This window comes from Rousettus aegyptiacus, unplaced genomic scaffold, assembly GCF_014176215.1.
Source record: "Rousettus aegyptiacus isolate mRouAeg1 unplaced genomic scaffold, mRouAeg1.p scaffold_m13_p_5, whole genome shotgun sequence".
Lineage (NCBI taxonomy): Eukaryota > Metazoa > Chordata > Mammalia > Chiroptera > Pteropodidae > Rousettus > Rousettus aegyptiacus.
The window spans coordinates 79,561,530-79,575,860 of record NW_023416308.1 but is presented as its reverse complement, the minus strand read 5'-3'; the positions used below and the strand labels follow the sequence as shown (position 1 = coordinate 79,575,860).

At 36.1% G+C, this 14,331-nt stretch overlaps 1 protein-coding gene across 1 annotated transcript; it reads left to right on the top strand.

Moving 5' to 3' along the window:
- The first annotated feature begins 3,970 nt into the window (after positions 1 to 3,970).
- On the top strand, positions 3,971 to 7,555 carry LOC107507954 (olfactory receptor 52E8-like). The gene is given in 3 exon segments (XM_016139417.2): positions 3,971 to 4,297; positions 4,299 to 4,900; positions 7,480 to 7,555. Coding segments are annotated over 3 exon segments (999 nt in total). The 5' UTR covers positions 3,971 to 3,976.
- Positions 7,556 to 14,331: the final 6,776 nt, after the last annotated feature.

Here is a 14,331-nt window from a genome sequence, read left to right as displayed (position 1 = left end):
TCAGAAACAATAACTAAATTGATGCAGGATAGATTGGTGCATCTCCTTCCACATCAGCTTTTATCCTTTGGCTTTGCAGGTGAGATCTTTTGCATGATCATAGGTATAAGTACATGTAGATAAAAGTGTAGTTTCAGGAGGTTATGAATATGAGTGTACATTCTTTTTTCATCTTATTTGCCTTGCTTTCACTTTTCTTCCATCTCTCCATACTATCTTGGAAAAAGCAATTTCCCCATCTCTTTTGCTGTTTTTCACAGCCTAACCAGGATGACTTACCTTGGTCTCTAAATCTCTGAGAAACTCCCTTGGCATCTTCTTGGGGGGCATGCCTCTTATTATCCTGAATAGAAGGTATTTATATTTTTCTTACAACCCCACTTCCCTTGGGATAGGCAATAATAGTGTCTTAAAGATACGTTCCCAGAGAACTGTCATTATTTGACCTATGTGGAAGCTCCAGGGAAATTCCCTCTCACAGATAAATCTTTATTGGACCTGACTCAAAACTCCTTCACTGTGAACAGCCTTTTCCCTGGCTATAGTCAAAACAATCAGTAGAAATTATTAAACATTGCATCTTCCTGAAGCATGAAAAACAGTTGGAGCTCACAAAAGACTGACCAAAAAAACTGAAGAGGAAAAATTGGGATATAAATTGACCATACAGAGCTTTTCAAAGCTCTGACTATTCCTAAGCTAGAAAGCCACACACACGCATGTGACGCTGCATATGCCCAGTAAAGACCTGAGAAATTCCTAATTGTTACCCTCTGGCTCACTGTGAAGAAATAATACTAAAATACAGAATATAGCTCATTCTACTAGAAAGCATCTGGTGAATTTGAAACTCATTTCACATGCGTGCGTGCACATGCACACACACAGTAGGGCTTTGTTATGTTGCAGAATGTACATATTTTTAATAAAGAAACTGGAGAAATGTCTCTATGAATATAGATTAAAAATTATCAGCAAAATACTAGCAAATCAAGTTTAACAGCATATTAAAAAGAATTATACACGATGACCAAGTGTTATTAATCCTGGGAAAACAAGGTCGTTTCAACATAAGAGAATCCACAATGCATTATACGACATCAATTAAATGAGGTAAGTTGGTCCAAAAAGAACATTTGACAAAATCTGGCACCTTTTCATGATAAAAACACTCAACGAAGGAGGAATATAAGAAAATTGTATTCTCTTCTTCCACGTGGTAAAGGCATTTATGGGAAAAATATAATTTATATTATATTAATATCATTATTTATTAAAGAAATGTAAATCGAAAACCCAATTAGATACCACTTGGCACCCGCTAGAATGGATCTAACCGAAAATAATGGAAAATAACAAGTATTAGAGAGGATGTGGCGAAATGAGAGCCCTTATATGTAGGTGGCGGAAATGGAAATTGATGCAGCCACTGTGGAAAACACTTCCCCAAAAAGTTACGTGTAGAATTACTAAGTGTCCCCCAAATTCCACTTTTGGTGTATATACCTAAAGGAATTAAAAACAGGTGTTGGAGCAAATCTTGTACAAGAATGTTTACAGCAGCGCTATTGACAATAGCCAAAGTATAGGAACAACCCAATCTCATAAATTGTATATCCATATAATGGATTATTGTTCAGTGCTAAAAATAAATGAAATACTGATCTATGCTACAACGGTGATTCAACTTAAAACCGTACTAAGTGAAAGAAGCTGGGCTCTAAAGGTCACGCGTATATGATCTATTTATATGAAATATCCAGACTAGATCCATAGAGAAAATTCACAGAAGCAGAAATCAGATGAGTGGTCCCTGGGGCTAGAATAGGGAAGAGTGAGCCACAACTGCTTACTGGGTGAAGGGTTTCGGTGTGGAGTGATGTGAAAATGTTATGGAACTAGATCGTGGTGACAGTTGCGTGACATCGTGAATGTACTAAGGGCCACTGGATTTTAAATTTCATGTTGCCTCACTCTGTCTTTTGGAATGTTCATGCTTATGTGACTTCCCCATGTCAATTTTAATACATGCACATTGGGAATTTTCTCATGTTAAACATGGTTAAATTTTATGTTAGGTTACCACAATGAGAAAAAAAGTTGCTGGTTATATAAATTCTCAACAGAGCCTAAAGGGTTAGTCTAAGCAATTCACAGACTAAAAGAGAGTAGAATGAGGGAGAAGGGAGGAGAGAATAAGATAAAATGTGACCTGCCATAATATTATGTGAAATAAAAACAGAAATTGACCAAGTAGCAAGCAGCGAGTTTCACTGAGATTCCGCTAGAGCCCCTCTTCAGCTCGTGGGATGACCAATGGGAATTTCTATTAATTTAATTTCATGCCTCTGTCACTGGAGACTTCATTACAAATTCTCCCCAAACACATATACAGGAAGATGTTTTGTTAATGCCTCTTAGGGTGTATTGAGGCTCTGTTATAAACCATGTGTGTGTGTGTGTGTGTGTGTGTGTGTGTGTGTGTGTGTGTATGTAAATTTTCAATAACCGAATACGCAGTTGCCACACTACTCCCTAAGACTGAATGCAAGGAACTTGGTAAGTGCTTGTGATCACAGAGTCTGTGCAATGTGTGTTTCAGATTGTAATTTGGATTCAGGGAAATTGAGTTAAGGCCTAGAGTATCAGGGTAGGGAGTAAAACGGCACAGACCAGTGGTCTGGGGCGAGGCAGCAGGAGGAGTGAGATGGGGAGAAGTTGGAGACAATATATCTACTGGGAACTTAGAATATTTCACATATATAACCTCATTTATCTCGCCCAATAACAATATGAGGAAGTGCTATGGTTATTTCTAGATGAAACTGAAACACAGAACATAATGTAACTGACCTAAGGTCATAGGACCAGTAAGAACAGAATCAGGACTCCTATGCCACAATGCAAGTAATACAAAATACCATATGCTATTGTTTCTTTTTCCCACACATACTACTTGATAATGAGTGAGACACCAAGTGAAAAAAAAAACCATATTAGGTAAAGAAGGATAGGATAATGAGCTTGAACTCCCTTATACTTAGACCGAATGCACACATACACTGATATAATAAAATACAAAATTGGCGATCAGTCGTTTGTCTATCTCCATGCCTAATATTTCAAAGGGAATAATCTGAATTCAAAATAGACTATTGGGGAGTTAGAAGTCTGATATTATGACTGATGCCATAGATCAGGCATGAGGTGAAAACCATATCTGCAACAATAGTAAAAAATGTTTTGGGGGCTAAATGAGCAGATGTGTAGTAAAGAAGTAGCTATTGCCCAGAGGGAGGTCTTGGTCTCTGCTCTTGGCTTCTAGGTAGTTTGAAATATTCTAGGTTCTTTTATTCTGTCCCACTCCTTATTTTTATTTCTCTCTCTTTTCACTACTTCCACTATCAAGTTTGTAAAGCCTAGTTTCGAACTAATTTCACATTTTGATTTTACTGTTTATTAGCTTTGCAACAATGGGACGTTAATTAATTTACCAAAACCTTTCTCTTTCATAAACCAGATACTAGCATAACTTGTGCCACAGAATTGTGGGGAGAACTAAATGAGATAATATATGCAAATGAGGATAAGAATGATGTCTGAAAAATAGTAGGTACCCAATTAATAATAGCTATTATTCTTGTGGTGGTTATTATGACTACCAATTATCTTATCTCCTAATAATACTTATTTCTTGAGAAATAGAATCAGTGTATTTACTCAGAACACATAATTTTAATAGAGACAGAGTGTTGGATTCTATGGTGCAGGTGAGGAGTGATACTGGGATTACTTATGGAGAGCTGAAAAAGGAAAAGAAACAAAGGCCGTTAGAGAACCTTATTCCTAGTATTAATGCTTTGTTTGAGAATGTTTTTTATTTAAATTTTATAGATCTCTGTTAATGGTGGATAAATTCTTCAATGGGAACCAGCAACAACTTTTAAAAACCACACTATTATGACTCTGCAGAAGAATGACTTCTCCTAATGTCACTGAGTCTCACCCTTCTTCATTCCTGTTGCTGGGAATTCCAGGGTTGGAAGTTGCACAAGTGTGGCTTGGCTTTCCTTTCTGTGTAGTCTATTTGATTGCTCTAGTTGGAAATGTCATCATTCTGTTTGTGATCTGGGTCGATCATAGCCTTCACCAACCCATGTTCTACTTTCTGGCCATGCTGTCAGTGATTGACCTGAGTCTCTCTACTACTACCATCCCCAAGATGTTGAGTATCTTCTGGTTCAGCCTTCAGGAGCTGTGCTTTGAGTGTTGCGTTACTCAAGTCTTTTTTATACACTTTTTTTACAGTCATGGAGAGCATTGTACTTCTTGCCATGGGTTTTGATCGCTATGTGGCGATTTGCAACCCCCTCAGATACAGCATGATCCTCACCAACAGAGTCATTGGTGTGATTGCTGTGGTGGTAGTTCTAAGAAGCTTATGCATGATCGTGCCCATAGTTTTTCTCCTCCTGAGGCTGCCTTACTGTGGACATAGAATCATCCCTCATACCTATTGCGAACACATGGGAGTGGCACGTCTGGCTTGTGCCAGTATTAGTGCCAATGTCTACTATGGTCTTGGGAATATTTCTATCTTGTTTCTGGATGTGCTTGTTATCATTATCTCTTATGCCAGGATCTTATACACTGTCTTCCACCTCCCTTCCCAAGATACCCGTTCGAAGGCTCTAAATACCTGTAGCTCCCATATCTGTGTCATCTTTGCCTTCTTTGGTCCAGCTCTCTTCTCCTTCCTCACACACCGCTTTGGTCATGGCATCCCCCAGTATATCCATATTCTCTTAGCTAATCTCTACGTAGTTATTCCCCCTGCCCTCAACCCAGTTGTTTACGGGATCAGGACCAAGCAGATCCAGGAGCGGGTACAGAGTCTTTTTGTTAAAAAAAGATTGAACGAGAGGTAATTTATTTCAGTTATGAAGGAATAAAGTTTGAGTATGCTGAAATGTGATCAAATTAATAAGGAATATTTTTAGAAAAATTAGTTGTAAATTATATGTTATTGTATATAATATTAGTATATTTACATACTATATATCATGTCTATAATATAAATTATATATATAATTTTATGTATATAATTTATATATTTTATTTATATATATATATATATATATATATAGAGAGAGAGAGAGAGAGAGAGAGAGATTGAGAGAGAGAGAATATTGGCTGTAATTGTTGGATGCATGTGTTTTTGTGTGTGTCTGAATGTGTACTTGCAAGATATTCTCTGTTGACCCCTGGCACAAAATGTGCCATATAAGAATAAATTTCAAGGGGAAAAACTTTGATTCACTGTTATAACTATATAATGTTTTAGATCTCTTTCAGATAGTAACAATATTTCTTTCATAGAGATGTTCAAGTAGAGATCACATGCCAATTACAAAAAAAACAAAGAAAAATGTAAAATGTTTCTATAAATAATAATGCGCTGCCTAAAAATAGTTGTTTACTGAAGTGTATGCAAGAAAAGATGGAAATTAGACTCGTTTTACGGTGTTTTTTTTTCCTCTCCATGATCTTAATTTTCTGATTTTAAGAAGTTCTTGATAAGCCTAGCCTCATATCATACACTGTTGTTTTTGAACTGGTAAATTTAACAGTATGTCATCTGTGATGACTCTTTATTTCTTAAAGTTTAAAAATGCTTGTGAAACAAATGAAAATTATATACTAAATGAAATTGATGATTATAAAATTTGTGAACATGTTAGTTCTTATTGTTTCTTCAGCTCATCTCCCCTTACAGAAACATGTATTTAGCATCCATCCATGGAGAAACACAGATTTGAGGGAGCTTTGGAGTTCAGGTAGGTGATAAAACCCAGGTTGAGCCCATGTCCAAGAAGGGCTGCTTTGAGAAGGCAAGCACAACACACCAATGACAGGCCTCCTGATCGTAGTCCTGGCTGCATACTGACAACAGCCCTGTTCCCTGTGAATTCGGCTCCAGTTCCACTTGTACGTGGTCCTGCCACTATCCTCTTCTGCCAAAGGACTCAGGAGGTGCCATGTCTGTCTGTGTCCCCAGAAAAGGCACATCAACCTCAGGCCTGACTGTCTTCCCTAAAGCAGCCCCGTGACCTGATTCCAGTTCCACTCTACCACAGACCTGTGGCAGTTCTGCCCAAAGGGAGATCAGCCCAGTGATCCAATGAGAGTACTCTCAGGGACCCAGTGGAAGCTACATCTATTTGTAACCCTGGTAACAGGCCTGCCAGTTGTGAATCTGTCTTCAGACCAGGTGATAGCCATATGGCGAGGTTCCAGCTCTATGCGATCATGATCTAGAGATAGTTCCATCAGTCCAAAGACCCAGCAGAAGAAAAACTTTACTTGCTAAACCAGTCTAAAAATTAGAAGGGGTTGCTATTCCTTCAAATGCATGTATTCAACTCAAATATACATAGATCACAAGGAATCAGGAAAACATGACACCAACAAAGGTAACTAATAAAGCTCCAATAACTGATCCTAAAGAAATGGGGATCCATGAACTGTTTGACAAAGAATTTAAAATAACCATCCTAAAGGAGCTCAGTGCACTACAAGAGAAAAGAGACAATTAAATGCAATCAGTAAAACAATACATGAACAAAATGAGAAGTCTAATAAAGGAACTGTTATTATAAAAATGAACCAAATAGAATTCCTGGAGCTTAAAAATATAATAACTGAACTGAAACATTCAATAGTGATAAAAAGAAAAGTAGTCTATACATGCAATGACTATTTTTCAGCATTAAAAAAGAAGGTAATCCTACCATTGCAACAATATGAATAAACCTGAGGACATTATTCTAAGTGCAATAAGCCAGTCACATAAAGACAAGAATTGCATGAGCTCATCAGAGAACAAACTGATGGTTGCCAGATAGATGGGGTGCCAGAGAGGGTGGAAAAGGTGAAGGAATGAAGAAGTACACTTTGATAGTTACAGAACAGTCATGAGGATGTAAAGTACAACATTAGGAATATACTCATTAATAGTATAATAACTGTATGGTGCCAGGTGAGCACTAGACTTATCAAAGAAATCACTTTTAAGTTATATAAATGTCTAACCACTATACTGACATAATATTGAGTGTTGACTATAATTTAAAAATTTTTAATTAAAAAATATATTGCATGATCTCAGTTTTATGTGGAATATTTTTTAAAAAGTCAAACTCATAATAGAACATAATGCGTATCAGAGGTTGTGGCATGGGAATAAAAGAGAGATAAAAAAATAAAAAGTAGAATGGTAATTTCCAAGAGATAGAGAATGAGGTCATGGGGAGTTTAATGAGTACAGAGTTTCAGTTTTTGCAAAATAAAAAAGTTTGGGAGAACAATGGTCATTATGATTGCACAACAATATGAATGTACATAATACTACTGACCTGTACACTTAAAAATAATTAAGATAGTAGGTTGCATGTTATATGTATGCTACCACAATAAATAATTGGAGAAAAATGGGAAAGGTAGAAACAATAAACCAAAGGGAAAATGTGCATGTTATAAGAGCAGTGCACACTGACATGAATGTACAGGAGGCACAGAGATCATATCTAGACATTTCATACAGAAGACCATCATGGAGGGGATGGAAATTGAAGGAGAGCTGAAGGAAAGTGGAAATGAGTTCTAGATATCTCACAAGTAGGACTTTGGATCACCATAAATGGTATAATGTTTTGAAGAGTCATGAAGTGGAATGGAATTAAAATGTAAAAGGTAGATTTGGTATTAAAAGAAGACTGACCACAGTGGCATTTGTACTTTATCATGTAAAGCCTATATTACACAATGGAGAAATAGAGGTCATAGGAAGAAATTTTAAGAAAAGATTATATAGTCAGACTTGATTTGGGAAGATAAAAGTTGGTACAATTGGGAAGATGTGTGCCATGAGGGAATGATCAGAGGCTATTCTTAGTAAGCTTCTCATTAATTGAAAAGTGAAATAATAAAAATGAGAAAATATCAGCTCTAACTAGAATCTCTTTTTGACGATAGACAACATTACCTTCTCTCTCATAATAACTCTAACTTGTCTGACTTAGATGATAAAAAAATAAAAACTGGAAAAGGGAAAGGAGATTAAAAAGTACAAATGTCCAGTTATAAAATAGGTCACAGGGACATAATGTACAGCATAGGGAATATAGTCAATAATATTGTAATAACTATATATGATAACAGTTGATTACTAGACTTATTGTGATGATCACTTCATATGGTATCTAACTGTTGAATCACTATGTTGTACACCTGAAACTAATTAAATATTGTGTTTCACCTATAATTAAAAATTAACTTTAAAAAACTGGTTGTCTAATGTAGTCAATTGCCTCTCAGTCTTTTTCTATCTATACTCAGGAAAACTATGCCCTATAGCATGCCCTAGTACTAGGGCATCATCCAGGAAGAGAGACTCTAAGAAAATCTAGACCTTGAGCTCTATCTGTATTCTGTTTTTTCACAAGTATGTGGAGTTTCCTTCACCTTCTGCCGGAAGAGCTAAAACACAAGAAAGCCCCTCTCCAAAGACTTCATCAGTTTACTAGAGGTTACAATGTTTCCATTGAGGATGTAAGATATTATTTTCTCACTTGAAACAAAGTCATTTGAGACATTATAATTGTATTGTGTCTATGTCTAGTTCCAATTGAATTCTACTTACAATTTCCCTTGTTTGCTACATCGTTAACTTTAGATATATAGGATTTTAGAAAATTTGAAAAAAGAAATAAGAGTTGTTCTATGGTTTAAGCACAAGGCCCATTTTGTTATTAAGCTCAGAATAATTTCCGTATAATTTATCAATCCTCATATTTCTAATATATAGTCCCATTTCCTAATTCTAGATATAGCTCGAGAATGTAATTTGCTTTAAACCAAAATATGGTTTGCTTTGAATTGAAATTTGTGACTGATAAGTGCAATCTTGCTTAGAAATCAGGAGACGTTTCCATCATATTTGATGTTTTAAAACCACTCTCTAGGTTTAGATGACAATAGGCAAACTGCTCAAAAGCATATCAGAGTAAGGTATCAGGAAATGGGGGCAGATATAGCCAAGAAGACAAGGAAAGCAACAGTACCTGTTATAGCTACTGTGAATCTGGACAGCTCTTGGTCTGAAACCGGGCACTGACAAAGCAAAATTTTTGCATTCTATAGCACCTTGTGAAATTTCCTTAGGTCTGTGTACATGAATTGTAATTTGTTACTTTTCAGCCTCTGCCTCATGCCCCTAAAATTTTATGGAAATATAAAATTTTAAAGATGGAAAGAGAATGAAATTCACCTGAATTATCCCCTTAATTTTACAAAGAGAATACCAAGGTCCAATGAAGGCAGCAACTTGTATGTATACATTGTACCTATATTAAGCATTATTTTGATGTAAGAAGAGATCACTCAGATAAATACTTTTGATTAAAACTCTTAACTCATGTAGAGATTTGAATAAACATATTTTATATATATAGATATAGATATAGATATAGATATAGATATAGATAACTCTCTACCATGGGTCCCAGGTGGAGATATCTAGGAAAGTAGGAGATAGAGCTAAGATTGGTATTGGTAATAAGAAAAGGGAGACTAGAGAATCTCTGAGTGCATGTGCAAGTAAAATATTAGCAAAACATGATTGAAATTGGTACAGTCCTGTGGTCCATAAGTTCTGAGTGATAAGGATTGACCAACTCTCTAGTCATTCATATCTGTACCACACATAAGCATACTTCAATAAATAAATCAAATTATTTCTGCTATCTATAAAATGAAGGGATGTATGGCATATATCAAGCAACTTTATGGTTAAATCTATTTACGGGATTGGGGGGAAAGCAATATAAACATAATAGTGTAGACAATGTAGATTGGAGTACACAGTAATGCTAACCCTGAAATGGTGTATAATCAAAAGGCAGTACCATACTTAGATCTGACTGAGCAGAGTCCCTGTCCTAGGCTTCCTTCTCAGGGCCCTCTGTGCTTCGGAGTAGTTTCCTCAAAATTTTCAAAGTCCACTTATGGTGCTTGGGACCAGCTGGGGACAATAACGCTGTATTGATGGGATGCCCTGAGCCTGGACTAAACACGTGTGGGCCCAACTCAAAATTTTTCTCTTCAAGGAAACTCTAAGACTCTCTTTTTCCAATACTGACCAGCTTGTGGAGTTGGCCATTTGCCCTAAGGATCTCTCTGATGCATGTCTAGGGGTCATCCTCAGATCTCATGGCTGGGACTTGGTTTCAGAAAAATGACTTGATAAGCAAATAACTTTTTCTAGACTGCATAGTGGTTCTTTCGTGAAACCCCGTAAGCGGAGCCACCTGAAGATTGCTGGCATGCTGATTGGAGGTAACTGTCACTCATGTCAGACATAGGACAAATTCAGGGCTCTGGTCTATCAATGGTTTGTTACTGAACCTTGGTCTTGAGCTATATTAGAGCTTTACTTTGGCTCTCACCCATCTGTGTTCAAGCTCTCATGCTGTCTTACCTATGGCACTCAATGGTGGCAGTGGAAAGAGCAGATATCCTTTACCTTGTTGGCTCCCTGACCTTGGCACTGGTACCACAGGCTCCGCACTACCTATTAGGCATTCCTACAAAAGTGACTGCACCTATCTACCCCAAAGGCATTTGAGACCATTGCTCTGTAATACCACGATGTAGTTCCAGTCCATGTCCTGTTTTACCTTCAACTGATAGGATGACATACTCTCCTGAATCAATGTTAAATGATGCCAGATAAGGGAGCAGCATTCCTTGTATGAATGGGAACATTAGTTCCATTCTGCCCACAGGTGTTTCACCTGTACTCCAAGCTGATGACACTGGAGAAGGAAACAGTGAAGTCAGTATTAAAGGAGATAAACTTCTAGAAATGCAATGATTAGGGCTTAAATTTTCAGCTTGTAAAACAATGTGTTTTTCAACATTAACATTTTAAAATTTAAATAAAATTGTTATTAATTTTATTGGGGTCACATTGGTTAATAAAATTATATAGGTTTCACGTGTGCAATTCAATAATGTCATTGGTAAATTGCATTGTGTGTTCACCACCCAAAGTCAAATCTCCTTCCTTTACCATATATTTGACCTCCTTTCCTTTTTGTAACCACTAAACTGTTGTCTGTGTCTGAGTTTTTGTTTGTTTTGTTCATTTGCTGCTTTCAATTTTATATCTCATATATGAGTGAAATCATATGGTTCTCAACTTTTTCTATCTGACTTATTTCATTTAGCATGATTATCTCAAGATTTATTCATTTTGTCGTAAATAGTAGTATTTCATCTTTTCTTATGATTGAGTAATATTCAATTGTATATATGTACCACCTCTTGTTTATCCGATATTGAAGGACACTTTGGTTGTTTTCATGTCTTGGCCACTGTGAATTATGCTGCAGTTAACATCAGGGTGCATATATAGTCACGCATAAATGTTTTTAAATTTTTTGGGTGGATACCCAGAAAACGGATTGCTGGGTCATATGAAAATTTTATTCTTAATTCTTTGAGGAACTTCCATACTGTTTTCCATAGTGGCTGCACCAATTCCCATGGTCTCTCCAACAGTTGTTATTACCTGTCCTGTTGATGACAGCCATTCTAAATGGTGTGAGGCGGTATCTCATTGTGATTTTGTTTTCCATTTTACTAATAGCTGGTGAAGTTGAGCATCTTTGCATATATCTGTTGGTCATTTATATGTCTTCTTGGGAGAAGTGTCTCTTCAGGTCCTCTACCTGTTTTTTAATTGAATTATGTTTTTGTTGTTGTTGAGTTCCATGAGTTATTTCTATGTTTTGGATATTAGCCCCTTATAATAGGCATTGTTTCCAAATATCTCCCAGTCAGTTGCCACTTTTTATTTTTAATTAATTAATTAATTAATTAATTATTTAATTGAAGAAATTATTTAAATTTTTCCCCCATCCACCTCTCTCCTCCTTCCTCCCCTCTGGTAATCAGTAGTCCATTGTCCCTGTCCACGAGTCTCTGTTTATTTGTCCTGTTCATTTTGTTGCTTTTAGGTTTATATCCCATGTATAAGTGATCTCATGTGTTTTTCTTTCTGGCTTAGTTTGCATAGTGTGATTATTTCAAGGTCCATCCATGTTGTGGCAAATGGCAGTATTTCACCTCTTCTTATGGCTGAGTAATATTCCCTTGTGTATATGGACCACAGCTTCTTTAGCCAACCATCTATCGTAGGACACTTTGCTTGTTTTCATGTCCTGGCTACTGTGAATAATACTGCTATGAACATCGGTTTTCAAGTTTGGGGTAAATACCCAGTAGCGGGATTGCTGGATTATATGGTAGATCACTTCTTAGTTTTTTGAGGAACCTCAATACTGTTTTCCACAGTGACTGTACCAATTTGCAGTCCCACCAGCAGTGTATGAGGGTTCCATTTTCTCCACATCCTCTCCAACATTTGTTATTACTTGTCCTACTGATTGTAGCTTTTCTAACAGGTGTGAGATGGTATCTCGTTGTGGTTTTGATTTGCATTTCCCTAATAGCTAGTGATGTTGAGCATCTTTTCAAATATTTGTATGTCCTCTGGGGAGAAGCGTCTGTTCAGATTTCCCCCCCATTTTTTAATTGGATCATTTTTGTTGATGTTCTTGTTGTTATTGAGTTGTAAGAGTTCTTTGTATATTTTGGATATTAGGCTCTTATCGGAGGCATTATTGCAAATATATTTTCCCATTTGGATGGTTGTCTCTTCACCTTGTCAATGATATCTTTTGCTGTGCAGTAAAGCTTTTTAGTTTGATGTAGTCCCATTCATGTATTTTAGCTTTTACACATTTTCCTGAATGATCTGGTAAGCCTGGAGTTTGAGGTCATCACCAATGAAACATGGAAAGATCCTTTGAGAGAATCATTGGAGGCTGTTATTCATGGGTAGCACAACGGCATAGCACACTAATGATGCAATCAGCATTAAATAAATGGAATTTGGAAACACAGGAGGCAAGATGATCTATATTGTCTTGAAAAGCCATGGCTTTCTAAATAATAACAGTGCTAGTACTTTCTATTTGTAGCAGAAATGAAACGGCCTGTTTTGACAATAAAAAAAAATGAATAGAGAATGGAACAGAAATAACAAAGTGCCTGGATGTCAGAAAGAATCTTTATGTGCAGTAATTAGACAACCACTAAATATATAATTAATTCTTTTCTACTCACTATCTTTAGTCATGGATAAATTATTATATATCATATAGTTCCCTGAATTTCGTAATACAGTTTTTATGCAAATTCTCAATGACTCCACAAAAATACTTGCCCCAGGGATAATATACAGCAATATGGCAGGTCCTGCAAACATTTTTACATTCAGCTGCTGAATGCCCAGTTTCTAACTTCTTATTTCACTCTTGTAGTTCTATCAAAGTAATACTGCCTTGATGCATGGCTCTAGTATTTTGAAATAATCTATATCTGCTTGAGTATTAATTTGTGTATGAAGTTGTGTGTATGTGCACACACATGCTTATGTTTATGTTAAATATGGCATGAGTTTACTAGTATCTGAAAATATTAAATGCATTTACAGACTTAATAACAAATATATACAATATGATGGGAAATACATATATGCAAAAGAAAAGTAATAGAGGAAATGGTGACAAGAGAAAAATATGATGACTCCAGTATTAAGTATATCTTTTAGATTTAATATTCTAAGACAAGGCCATTTTCCATAAACCTCTCTTACCCTCCCGGATACTCCTTTTCCTTAGGAACTTTTCATGTGTTGCAGGATAATTTACAGAATACATAAATCAGGCTTCTTCATTGGATATTAGATATTAATCTGTAATGTCAATTATCCACCAACATCTTGGGAGCACACATATGCACCCTAACTTAAAGACATAAACCTCCATTAAGTTTAATCCAGATATAGTATCTTCTTGAATTTATTCCAACGTTGATCCACTTAATGGGTTTATCAATCTATAACTCATGATATTTAGTCAGAGCTTTGATGTTATCTTGGTCCCCCCGCAAAAAAAAAAAAAAAAAAACAAAAACAAAACTTGTAAAAATTCCATATGCTTGTAGACCCTTCAATTTTCCTGGTGCCAAATTTAAATAAAATGCCCAACAGTTTCCCAAAGTGGCTTAATGGTTTAATACTGCTACCAACAAACTACGAGAGTTCCAATTGTTCCATATTTTCACCAATATATTTTTTGGGGTCTTTTTAATTTTAGCTGCTCAAGTGAGTGAGAATCAGTACCTCATTATAGTTTTAATTTT